This window comes from Salvelinus namaycush, chromosome 3 (assembly GCF_016432855.1).
Source record: "Salvelinus namaycush isolate Seneca chromosome 3, SaNama_1.0, whole genome shotgun sequence".
Classification (NCBI taxonomy): domain Eukaryota; kingdom Metazoa; phylum Chordata; class Actinopteri; order Salmoniformes; family Salmonidae; genus Salvelinus; species Salvelinus namaycush.
Genome location: NC_052309.1, coordinates 28,038,041 through 28,052,110, shown reverse-complemented (window position 1 = coordinate 28,052,110; position 14,070 = coordinate 28,038,041). Strand labels below are relative to the sequence as shown.

Here is a 14,070-nt window from a genome sequence, read left to right as displayed (position 1 = left end):
TGTGACTGTGATGTAACATCCTGTGTCCTTCCTCCTCAGACCCCACAGCCCGCCGCACAGCCAAAGCAGGCCCTGCCGCACGCAACCGCTACGCTAGCCAGTGGACCCTGAACCGACCACACCCGCCAGTCTCGGCCCACACCCTAAGCACTGACTGGAGGCTGCCCACGCCACGGGTGGCCGGATCTGTGGATAAGGAGAGTGACAGCTACAGTGTCAGCCCATCTCAGGACACAGGTAACAACGCACCTGAAGACGAGACAAGTCTGTAACAACAGCTGTAACCGTCCCCATATAAGAATGTCTGCAACATCACCCTTAACCATGTCTATAACAAACCTTTCACCTCTGTATTAACAATATATAGGCCTACAATAAAACTTGTAACAATGCCAACACTTAATAACAAATATAATGCTAGCATTAGCCCCTAACTGCTTTACTAGCACAACCTCTAACCCTAACCCCTGGTGTAGACCGAGCACGGAGCAGCATGGTGTCTACAGAGAGCGCGTCATCCACCTATGAGGAGCTGGCGCGGGCCTACGAGCACGCCAAAATGGAGGAGCAGCTGCGCCACGCCAAGTTCACCATCACAGAATGCTTCATCTCGGACACGTCATCGGAGCAGATGACGGCAGGCACCAACGACTACACAGACAGCCTGACATCCAGCACGCCCTCCGAGTCAGGCATCTGCAGGTTCACCGCCTCCCCGCCCAAGCCTCAGGACGTCAGCCGAGTCATGAACATGGCCGTGCCCAAGGCTCACAGACCGGGTGAGGCCGCGTAGACACATAGCTAACTCTGCTATAGCTAACACTTGAGTCCTGAGCTCTGTTGCTAACCTTCGCTAACCTTCATCAGGCCTGTAATGCTATGGGTTTGTAAATATTTACTGCTGATGTATTCACTCAACTGTTGAATATGCTGAAGATAATGATGTAGTAATGCCACTTGATGATGTAGTAATGCCACTACTACTTGATGCAACAAATGTGGAGTTTTGCAGACAGTTCTTTGCATAAATTACATATGTTTTAAGGTTAATGTATTAATTAATTAAGCTTATTCTATTGCCGTTAGTGCGACAAAATTCCATTGCAGGAAGACCAATCTTTAACATTGAATCACTCATGTGTGTGATCTGTTATTAGGTCACTTCATCTTATAAATTCAGTCTTTTTTATTAAAGTCATCATCTCTATTCATTCTATTTTTGGCTCATTGTAGAGTATATTTTATTAAACTCAGACTTTGTAGACTACTTAGATAAACGTGTAATAAACTGCACTAGTGTCTTAAATCTATAACATTACTTATTTAGGTTGTAGAAAAGCCACAGTCTCCTTCTTCATCCATTACCCCAATGTGTATAATGAGATATGGGGGGGGGCTTTAAACGACATTGTAAATGTTGTCATTCATTTAATGTTGATCAAAGCCATGAGGACAGATTGCAGCATGGCGGTATGAGAATAATTAATCACTGAAGTATTCGTTGGCATATAACCTCAATAACCAGGCAAAGTTTGCATACATAAATCTTCTTAAGGCTAGGCGTCCCGCTAGCGGTGACTTCCGGTGAAACTGGAGGGCGCGCAATTCAAATAAATAATCATAAACATTATGGATATTAAACATGCATGTACATACAGGTGTCTTATATCGGTTAAAAGCTTAAATTATTGTTAATCTAACTGCACTGTCCGATTTACAGTAAGCTTTACAGCAAAAGCATGCCATGCGATTGTTTGAGAACGGTGCCACAAATCAAAATATTTTTCCACCGGCACAGGTTTTATAAATTCACAAATAGCGATTAAATATTCACTTACTTTTGAAAATCTTCCTCTGATATGTCATCCAAAGGGTCCCAGCTACAACATGTAGTGTAATTCTGTTAGATGAAATCCTTCTTTATATCCCAAAAAGTCTGTTTAGTTGGCGCCATCGATTTGAGTAATCCACTCGTTCAACATGCAGAGAAAGGAATCCAAAAAGCTACCGCTAAACTTTGTTAAAACAAGTCAAAATACATTTCTATTTAATCCTCAGATACCATAAATTGTAATTAAACTATAATATTTAATACGGAAGGAAGTATGTTCAATAGGAAAACGGTATTAGCAGGTGCGTGTCCTCTTCGTCGCGCACGCATACACGAATTTCCAAGTCTGTGTCCCTGTACTAAAACTCATTATTCTTCCTCGTTTTAAAAGAAACAAGCCTGAAACCTTGAACAAAGCCTACTGACACCCAGTGGAAGCCATAGGAATTGCATACTGGGAGCTAGAATTAATTATTTACCTATATGTTCCATTGGAAGAGCATTGGATTTTCTCCTACCATATCTATTGTGTTATAGGCTTCTACATTATTTTAACATTTCCACAAACTTCAGAGTGTTTTCTTTCCAATGGTACCAATTATATGCATATCCTGGCTTCAGGGCCTGAGCAACAGGCAGTTTACTTTTGGCACGTCAGTCAGGTGGAAATTGAGAAAAGTAGACCCTAGACTGAAGAAGATGTATGTAAATTACTTTCACATACTGTATAAGCTAGTTTTGTTGGTTGGAGTGGCAGATGTGATGAGCTTGTATCTGAGGGGGTAAAGACATTTCTATTTCCAACCAATCCTTCCCCCAGGGGCAGTAATTTCTCTAATGAAGTATTTTGAACTGAGATTTTTCCATAATTTGGCCATGTTATGTTTAATTCAATGGTGTTGTTTTCCAAAAACTAACTCCCCTCTCTCTCTCTACTTTGTCCTGTAGGGGGCGAGCTTGTGCACCTGCCTCCTTACCTGCGCATGGACTTCCTGCTGAACCGTGGCATGTCATGCACGGGCACTGGAGGGAGGGGTGGTGCCGGGGGGGAGGGGGCCATGGGTCAGGCCTGTCTGGAACCCCAGAAGAGTCGCTCCCTGAAGCGGCCATCGCGTATGGCGCCCCCTACACCCACAGAGGCCCCCCAGGCCACCAGCAGGGCCAGCAGCAGGGACCCAGTGCCCCAATGGCAGCCCGGCTCAGCCGCCACCCTGCCCCACAGAGAGGGCTCAGAGCTGACCCAGGCCGCCAAGCTCAGCACCTCCCAGGAGTCCCTACTGGACTCACGAGGACACCTCAAACAGACCAACAACCCCTACGCAAAGTCCTATACGCTGGTATAACACCAGAGGCATGGGGCTGGACTAAAACTCACACTAACACTGGACTTATTACACTTACAAGTGCAGTAAACTGACTCTCACCACACAGTCCTGTATATAACGTCCCCTTTCTTCTTAAACGAGCGATAACTTTTACTAATCTCCTTTTATTTATTTTGGAGCTTTCTTTGTTTTTTAAACTTGTGAGAAATTTCACTCATCTGAAATGACTCCACGCGGAGCTTGCCAAAATAATTACATTATGAGGGAACATAATTTATTTTTGATTATTATTTTTAATCAATAATTATTAATCATGGATTATTTGTTGTTAGTTGTCAACTTTTAATGATTATTAATTATTGATTACAAATGATCAATTATTACCATTACTACACTGTTTTAATAAGAACCTGGACAACTTTTTTCCGGAGTGTGAGATGATAATTTGGAGCCCATAATTTTTTTCTATGGAAAATTCCTTTTAAACACTGAATGAAACTTGGGAAAATCTGAAATCTGGGAATGAAAGCAATCGACAGCAGTCCAAACTTGTCAGCTGCTCTCAAATTGTTACTTTTTGAAGAAAAAATAAATCTATTTCCTATGGATGCATGGGGACTGACCAATTAAAGACTATTATAAGGATTATGATCACGACTGGACAGCCCAGTTGAGCATTTTGTCACACTATGAAATGATCCAATGTGAAGATTTATTATTCTTATTACTATAAATATATATATAAAAAGAGATCACTTTTATTTGTGGATATTACAGGGAAGAATTGATTTGGTTAATAAAGTCCTTAGTCATGTTTGCACATATCTCGTTTTGATTAGGAAATGGAGTCACTATTGATCTTTCTCTGTATTCCATTCTCTGATGGTGCAATATGAAAAAAGATTATGAAAATTATATGGATACTATTTGCTCTATACTGTACTATAATGAAAATAATGACTATGTTGTGAGTATACTTACAGGGCGGGACAAACCCCAGCTATGTATTCAGGTGTAGTTTACCACTGCTAATTTGCCAGGGTGGTAGATGAAGTTAGCTAGAACAGGGAGGGTTAGAGATTGAACGGTTTGCACTTCATGACACCCAAAAAGTGTGTCCAGACAGAGCCCCTATTCTCAGTGCACTAGGTAGAGTCTTCAAGACTCTCACTCTCCTCTTCAGTAGATTTACTGTTGCTGCATTGCAGTGATGCTCCTCTACAGGGAAAAAACAATGAGACAATCCAACAGAATACCCCCTTCAAACCAAACCTAAAGTCTATGGGAAATATCTATCTAAAGTGTGGATATAACAAAACGGTCCTGTTGTTGTCTACCCTGGCCCATTTCTTCTTTCTTTAAGTCCTGGAGGGAGAGTTTGATAAGAATGCTGTGAGGTTATTAATGCCAGTTTTTATTATTAGTTTTAATTAATTGTCTTCATATTCCTTTTAACAAGATGTTGCTTTTTATTTTTAACATGGTGTTCACCATGGTGGCACTGAAATAAAGAGAAATTAACACACCGTTCAAATTTGATTAATAAAAAGGCTGTTCCCAAAATGATCCTGCAAATTTGGACATGAATGACTGGAGATGGGTCTTTTTAGAGGCACTGATAGAGGAGGATGCCTCCGAAGGTTTCCCTGTGTGGGTCACTGGGGGAGTGAGTGAGTTGAGTGAGTGGGGTGGTAGTGGTGGATTTTGGATAACTCATCTTAAAGGGCAACTGAACGTAAAAAGCAACTTCTCTGGTTGAAAACGGCCTATGTCAGAAACATTTATTCCAGTGCCAAAATTGACAAAAAAGTTTAAGTAGAATAACTTTGGTCCATAAAGTCAGTATATTCCAAAACAGAGTTTTGTGAGATTTGTGTAACTGAGGTCTTCGCGACTTACTTGAGGGTTGGGGTTGGATTACAATCATGCCCATTAAATGGGATTGTATCGCCAAGGGAGAATTGTTATGCACTGAGAAATTAATGCGGTGATTGCGCTCTATCTAATCATAGCAGCGAACCTCCAGACAGCGACACAGACCTGCCTATTAAGCAACTCCCCAGACTCTGACTTATTTACATAAAACAACTTGTCGCCAATGTTATGTTGAAAGAACATTTGGCCCCTAAGCCCTTTATGGAGTGAACAACTTGCTGATGTGTTTGATAGTGATCACTCAAGTCTGCCACTGTTTTGGTCAAAATGAGAATTGAGACAATGTGCCCTTTCATCCCAACTGCCTCTTGTCAATATTCCAAAATTCCAAACCCTTTCTAGAGCATCTTGTGTCCCGCTGCGACCTGTTTTGTAAGATGATTCGCTATGAAACGCTGCCAGACAGACACACTCTCTGGTAATAAAGTCGTTTTTCATGCACATGTTATAACTTGAGAAATACTGCACTAAACACCTTAGCTAAATGTAAAATTGTGCGACTAAGACCTCGGCAAAAATGTGAAAATTACAGATTTCTTGATTTATCTCTATGTTGTTGCTATTGTGCCTTAAGAGGGACAAATAACAGTAACTGACAGGGTACGATAAATCAAACATAACACACCCACATCTAACCACACCCCAAGACTCAAATCTCATTCATCTTTTTTTAAATATATATTTTTTTTTCTTTTTTTTTCTCCACACCAGATACAAACATACACAACAAATTACAGATGCACACAAACAACAACTATCTCATCTGCCCAGGCCCGCATGCTCACCCCCCCATCCCTAGTACTTGCATTATTGTTTGCCACATGTCCTTAAATTGTACCAATTTGTTTTTCTTAGTCGCCCATGCTATTTCAATAATTAATCATTCGATTTTTCCATGGTGTTGATAATGGCAGATTAATTGATTTCCAAGTTTTTAAGTATATGTTTTTTGAAGATGAGTGATGGAAGAGAATCATCCAGCCCATTGGGTACCTCTCACTGCACCCCCATATGACATGTCTTGAAATATGCAGACAGATGGATTAAAAGTTAGTTTACATTCTAATACTTCTGACAGACAACTTTCTTGCTCCGCCCATAACTTTTGGACTTTATAGCATTCCCAGAAAGCATGAATGATTGAGTCATTGTTCGTTTTACACTTAAGACATGACTCTGCCATTGTGCTGTGGAATTTGTGAATTTTGTCTCTTGTATAATAAATTGTAAACATTAGTTTATACTGGATTAAGCGTACATTTTTGGGTGTAATTGTAAGTAAGTGTAATTTCATTAGTTATGCTCCAACATTCCCTCCATCTTGTGACAACATCATTTATTTTTAAGTCTTGGTTCCAATAGTTTATCTAATTTATCTTAATGAGCTGCAGACAAATTAGTGAGTTCAGTTAATCGGTGAGTTAAGCCACTCTTTAAATGAATTTAAACAACAGTCATTGATGATACTCACATTCATTACAGCACTCATGAGTCTCACAATACTAAAATTATCCAAATGAAAATATTGTTATTACCAATGACCTTGCATGTTTTTTCAGTGCTAAAGATATTAACCAGCGCTCATTAATAACTTGTGCACAACTCTTTGCCTGCAGGTGGCAATGTTGCAAAGTTAAGCTGCTTATTTTCATTGAATAACACTTCATCTAATGTATCATCTCTAGGTAGCCTCAAAACATATCAGATAAATTTCACACTTACCATCTCACATTTCTGTTTATAACACTAACTTTTAGTAAATTTGGTAATGGTTGCCATCCTGCACGCTTCAATGTATTGTGAAGAATGTGAGACGGTATATTCCTATCGACTGATCCAATGTGTGGTGTTCTTCAAGACTATTAGGAGAAGGTTTAGTTATGGGGGGAAAATGTGACCTGGCAGGATCAATAGCCAGGATGGATCAAACCAATCAATCCTTATGTTCTTGCTGCAAAGAAGTGTGTGTACAAAAACAGTGAGAATTAGCCGACATTCAACTCTCATGGCACTGCTTCGGATGTGTTCTGTGAATAGACAAACCTAAACAAAAACACACTCAGTTGCTGCCGGAATGCAAAGGCCACATTTCAGGGCCTAACAATTAAGTCCCTTCAAACACAAACTCTCTAATATGCCACTAGCTAGCACAACTTGGCATTTTAACCCATTAGGTTCTGAAACCAGCTCCATTTCAATCCCCCAGTGAGTGGGTGTGGTGTTAGGCTAGTAGCTGTGACTTTGAGTAAGAGGCGCTTACTAAATTGGTCTATTGATTGGGAGCCTTCCAGACTGTCACTCTGGAGACTCAGCCTGAGCTCCCCAACCGACGCCTCGGCCTGAAAATTGCTTCCACTGTCCTATATCACAGACTGGGGGGCTAATGGGAAGGAGGAGTATTACTCAGCATGACAACTTTATTCGCTATCCTCTTCTGAAGTACACAACAAATTAAATGTAGTGACAGAGATTTACTCAGCCCGCCACACTTGGCCGTTATTAACTGCTGTCATAAATAAAAGGCGCGGGCCGGACTGAATTCCCTCTGATATGAAGGAGAAATATGGAGCTGTCTGTCACTGGGCCGGGCTGGTATGTTGATTGCATCTATAGATGGATGTGGAGTGCTGCTTGATTTGCTTTAATTAGAACGTGTTAAATGCAATCACATGGTCGGCCAAGGGTGTGTGTTGTGTGTGGAGAGGGGGGTATGGAGTTGGTGTGGCATCTGGTGTGACATATGGAACATAATGTTTTTTTAATGAGATATTGGGATATGGGTACATGATGACAGGGAAGTAGGAAGATTAATCATTTCACTGTCCTCATTTCAGATGTTCATTAAAACTACGACCATATGACTCAATGGAGGTGATTTAAGCATTATTGAACTGGGTGTGTGTTACAGTTCAGTTGCTGTACCGTACATCCTTCTGGGGTTCAAGAATCCATGGCATGGGTGTAATTGCTCAGAGTTTTGGACCTCCAATTTACTCTGAAGTCAGTATATTTATCCAATGTACCACCATCCTACTCAGTTTACTGGTTTATCTCAACTCCTACTCCGATCCCTGGTTTGTATGCTGGCTTCCTGCCAGCTTTGACATCAAACAATGCTGCAGCATCTTTCAGGAAGAGAAACCACTTCACATATCTACATAATGTTTCCTTATGCCTCAGTCCAAAGAATACCTCAAATAGCCAGGCAGCACATCCCACTGACGCCAACGCCGCAAATATGAAGTTCCATCTGCATGGATTCTGGGGTGCACTAACCCCTTGGCAAATCGCTACTGTAGGTTAAACCACTTAACAGCGGTGTTTGTTAGCTGTGTTAGTAACTTAAAATGTACAAATGCCCTTTGTAAAAACTACATACAGTACATAACAGCAAGATTTTGAGAAAGTGTAAATGCGATGACAGAGACAGTGTCATTGATCGTGGGCAATGTATTTATAGTAGAGCGTTGAGAGTCTGTCACCTCTGACAGAGACCCTCCATTGACCACCAGCACTGAGTCATAAGGCTGGATCTCTTGGTGCCTGAAAACACAAGTGCTTCAGCAGCTGTCAGTAGAAAGCATGAATAGGACATTCCTGGGTTAGGGTCAGCCCTAAAAACATTCTACATAGACTGAAGAGGATTGTATAGTTCCACCATAGTAAACCTTATGGTGTGGCAAATCAATAGTCTATCCATACAACACATGTAGATGTCAACCCCAATACATGTTAATGTCATCTTCACCAATCAACTGCATTACAGTTAAAAACGACTTTGACTACAGTACCACCACCGGTATGCTAGCTCTGCTACAAGTTTATATCAGCGTGAGATAGCATTTAGCAGTTACTTCTTCTAAACCTGAAAACTTCTAATGTTATGCAGCGATAGCCAAATATATCCAAATTGGACTTTAGTAACCACACCGCGGGCCTGTTACAATACATCAATCATGACGAATTAGACAAATATCCACTGTTAGTTCATATTTGTTAAATGTGCACCAATCCGGCGTCCTTCTTTAGTCCCCCACGGTCTGTGTTTCATTGTCCTCTTTACCGCATCTATAGCCAGGTTATAGATTCCTGTATGTAGTATTAGAACAACACTTAAGGCTTGCCCAACCTCAGTGATAGTATTTTTAGCTGCTGGGACCGCAAGTTTGTGTCCCAGGATCCCGCTTAATAGCTTAGTGGTTAGCTGCTAGCCGTCAAGCTAATAGAGCAGGCTAGTAGTGCTAGCCACCTGGTGCTTTTATCCATGGCTGGGCACAAATGCGATAGGTGCAAGATGATTTCCACACAAGAGGGAGAAAAAGTGGAATTGATCAATGGACAGGAGTTTGTCTGCCCTACATGCATCACCATCAAGCAGCTTCGGGAAGAGATTCTCCAGTTGCTAGTGCAGCTGCAGCAAAAGCAGGACATGTTTAACCAACCTGGCGACAACCCAGGAAAACCGTATCTCAGTCTCGAGTGCCTCCTACAACCAAGGTGCCAATGAATCGGGCGGTGTCTTAATATTGAATGTAAGAATGCAATAAACTGATATACAATGATTTAATTATTTCCAATGACATTGATATTTTCATGCTTACTGAAACCTGGCTTAAACCTGAGGATTGTAGGTCTCTAAATGACACTATCTCTCCAGCCTTTTCTTATCTAAAGAAATCCAGTCCGTATGGCTGTGGTGGTGGGGTGGCTGTCATTCGCAGAGACAAGTATACAGTGCATTCGGAAAGTATTCAGACCCCTACCCTTTTTCCACATTTTGTTACATTACAGCCTTATTCTAAAACTATGTCCACACAATACCCCATAAAGACATTTATTTTTTATTATTACATTATATTTTTATATTATATTTTTAGCAAAAAAGTCAGGTCATCTGATGCAGCATTCCATCAGTTTCCTCAAATAGTTCTTACACAGCCTGGAGTCATTGTTCTGTTGAAAAACAAATGATAGTCCCACTAAGCGCAAACCAGATGGGATGGTGTATCACTGCAGAATGCTGTGGTAGCCATGCTGGTTAAGAGTGCCTGACCGTGTCACCAGCAAAGCACCCCCACACCATCACACCTCCTCCTCCACGCTTCACGGTTGGAACCACACATGCGGAGAACATCCATTCACCTACTCTGCGTCTCACAAAGACAAAGCGGTTGGAACCAAAAATCTAACATTTGGACTCATCAGACTAAAGGACAGATTTCCAGATTTCCTTGTTCGAGAGAGATTTACATAGTTATCAAAATCTCACGCCAGGGTAAGCATACACAAAACACAGCCCTTGTTTTAAGTGATTCTAAAATACCCTATGGGAAACATTATTGGTGAATGGGTATTATGACACCTCCACCGTGGGGCTCTGTTGTTCCTTAAGCAAGGGGGAGGCCGATGAAATCACATATTCCCAGCAGACCAACTCCTTGAATGCCCTAAAAAATATTTTTTACCATTTAGTGCGTGTACTGTATTTACACTTGGGATATTGCATTTCAACATTAAAGTTAAGACAATCGATGAAGGATGTCTTTAACTCGTCGCCAAACCCACTGGCTCCAGGTCATCTACAAGTCTTTGCTAGGTAAAGCCCCGCCTTATCTCAGCTCACTGGTCACCATAGCAGCACCCACCCGTAGCACGCGCTCCAGCAGGTATATCTCACTGGTCACCCCCAAAGCCAATTCCTCCTTTGGCTGCCTTTCCTTCCAGTTCTCTGCTGCCAATGACTGGAACAAACTGCAAAAATCACTGGAGCTGGAGACACATATCTCCCTCACTAGCTTTAAGCACCAGCTGTCAGAGCAGCTCACAGATCACTGCACCTGTACATATCCCATTGGTAAATAGCCCATCCAACTACCTCATCCCCATACTGTATTTATTTATTTATATTGCTCCTTTGCACCCCACTATCTCTACTTGCACATTCATCTTCTGCACATCTACCACTCCAGTGTTAAATTGCTATATTGTAATTACTTTGCCACCTTGGCCTATTTATTGCCTTACCTCCCTTATCTTACCTCATTTACAAACACTGTATATAGACTTTTTCTACTGTATTATTGACTTTATGTTTGTTTATTCCATGTGTAACTCTTTGTTGTTGTATATGTCGAACTGCTTTGCTTTATCTTGGCCAGGTTGCAGTTGTAAATGAGAACTTGTTCTCAACTAGCCTACATCGTTAAATAAAGGTGAAATAAAATAAAACATTTAATTTAATAAACCCCCCCAGGAAAATGTTCAAGGAAGCAGAGTAACATGTTCTCAAAACCTCCTTGCAACCTACAAATAAAGTTCCCAGAACAGACAATGTTCACCTCCGTTCTAAGAACGTTTAAAAAACATTCTGTTTTACCAATCATAAAATGTACAGCTTTGTTCCCAGAACAAATTGGAAACCAAAAACGGACGTTCCCACAACATCCAGGAAAGCAAATGTGCTAGCTGGGCTCATTCCTATTCTAATCATCCACTGTAATTGGTAACATGTTATTGGTGTAAGTTTGGCATATAGAACATACTGTATATGTAAGGGATATTGAGGTGTATGGGAAAGTTTGAGAATCCCATTATGTATCCATTGGATGTTTAAAGGCACTTGATCAGCAGGGTTTCAGTGCAAAAAGATTTTAAACAATTGTCTCAATTGACTGCTGCAACATTATTGGCTTTAAAGCCATATAGTAAATCACCTAGATCGATCAATGCAGTCAAGTTCAGATTACAGTGCAAGCTCAGGATGAAGCTGTTGAGCCTAGAAGCCTGTCAAACAGTGTAATGATGCTTAGCTTCAAAATGTTCATGGTTCAAGCAAACACGTTACCTATCAAGCTGACTTAAAACGTTCTGCCTACCTCAAATCCTATATGATATACTTTTGTTTTTAAGATACCTTTAAAAGTTATTTGAATTAATAATGTGATGTCCTACAGTTGAAGTCAGAAGTTTACATACACCTTAGCCAAATACATTTAAACTCAGTTTTTCACAATTCCTGACATTTAATCCTAGTAAAAATTCCCTGTCTTAGGTCAGTTAGGATCACCACTTTATTTTAAGAATGTGAAATGTCCGAATAATAGCAGAGAGAATTATTTATTTCAGCTTTTATTTATTTCATCACATTCCCAGTGGGTCAGAAGTTTACATATACTCAATTAGTATTTGGGAGCATTGCCTTTAAATTGTTTAACTTGGGTCAAACGTTTCGGGTAGCCTTCCACAAGTTTCCCACAATAAGTTGGCTGAATTTTGGCCCATTCCTCCTGACAGAGCTGGTGTAACTGAGTCAAGTTCGTAGGCTTCCTTGCTCACACATGCTTTTTCAGTTCTGCCCACAAATTTTCTATAGGATTGAGGTCAGGGCTTTGTGATGGCCACTCCAATACCTTGTCTTTGTTGTCATTAAGCCATTTTACCACAACTTTGGAAGTGTGCTTCGGGTCATTGTCCATTTGGAAGAACCATTTGCGACCAAGCTTTAACTTCCTGACTGATGTCTATAGATGTTGCTTCAATATATCCACATAATTTTCCTCGCTCATGATTCCTTCGATTTTGTGAAGTGCAGCAGTCCCTCCTGCAGCAAAGCACCCTCACAACATGATGCTGCCACCCCCGTGCTTCACGGTTGTGATGATGTTCTTTGGCTTGCAAGTCTCCCCCATTTTCCTCCAAACATAATGATGGCCATTATGGCCAAACAGTTCTATTTTTGTTCCATCAGACCAGAGGACATTTCTCCAAAAAGTACGATCTTTGTCCCCATGTGCAGTTGCAAAACGTAGTCTGGCTTTTTTATGGCGGTTTTGGAGCAGTGGCTTCTTCCTTGCTGAGCGGCCTTTCAGGTTATGTCGATATAGGACTCGTTTTACTGTGGATATAGATACTGTTGTACCTGATTGTACTCATCTCTAGGAGACAGAACGCGTCTTCTTCCTGAGCGGTACCACGGCCGCGTGGTCCCATTGTGTTTATACTTGCATACTATTGTTTGTACAGACGAACGTGGTACCTTCAGGCATTTGGAAATTGCTCCCAAGGATGAACCAGACTTGTGGAGATCTACAATTATTTTCTGAGGTCTTGGCTTATTGCTTTTGATTTTCCAATGATGTCAAGCAAAGAGGCACTTGGTTTGAAGGTAGGCCTTGAAATACATCCACAGGTACACCTCCAATTGACTCAAATGATGTCAATTAGCCTATCAGAAGCTTCTAAAGCCATGACATGATTTTCTGGAATTTTCCAAGCTGTTTAACGGCACAGTCAACTTAGTGTATGTAAAATTCTGACCCACTGGAAATCTGATACAGTGAGTTATAAGTGAAATAATCTGTTAACAATTGTTGGAAAAATTACTTTTGTCATGCACAAAGTAGATGTCCTAATCGATTTGCCAAAACTATAGTTTGTTAACAAGAAATTTGTGGAGTGGTTGAAAAACAAGTTTTAATGACTCCAACCTAAGTGTATGTAAACTTCTGACTTCAACTGTACGTACTTTAAAGGTCCTACACAGTCATCCTATTTTGCAAGTAAAAATTGCCTTTGAATGACCAAAACATCACGCATAATATTTTTCTGCTCTTAAAATGCTCAGAATTGAATATATTGTACCCTTTCTCCCATCTCTAACTATTAGGAAGCATGAAATAACAGGCAGAGGTGGAAAAGTACTCAATTGTCGTACTTGAGTAAAAGTAAAGATACCTTAATATAAAATGACTCAAGTAAAAGTAACCCAATAAAATACTACTTGAGTAAAAGTCTAAAAGTATCAGATTTAAATGTACTTAAGTACAGTGGTGGAAAAAGTACTCAATTGTCATACTTGAGTAAAAGTACAAAGTAAAAGTAAATTCTATACATCAAATTCCTTTTATTTAGTAAACCAGATTGCGCAATTTCCTTTTTTATTACTTTTTTTGACAGCCAGGGGCACACTCCAACACTCAG

The 14,070-nt window shown here is 40.5% G+C and overlaps 1 protein-coding gene across 2 annotated transcripts in view; it reads left to right on the top strand.

Annotated features, from left to right (window-relative positions):
• Window positions 1–3,174, top strand: part of LOC120044311 (Down syndrome cell adhesion molecule homolog) — a 120,915-nt gene extending 117,741 nt beyond the window's left edge. Inside the window, exons 30-32 of one of the 2 annotated variants that reach the window (XM_038988926.1) lie at window positions 40–237; window positions 477–779; window positions 2,861–3,174. In XM_038988926.1, the coding sequence (XP_038844854.1) occupies window positions 40–237; window positions 477–779; window positions 2,861–3,174 (815 nt within the window). Of the gene's footprint in view, window positions 1–39; window positions 238–476; window positions 785–2,787 lie in introns of both variants that reach the window. The other variant, XM_038988925.1, reaches the window with a different exon arrangement.
• Window positions 3,175–14,070: the final 10,896 nt, after the last annotated feature.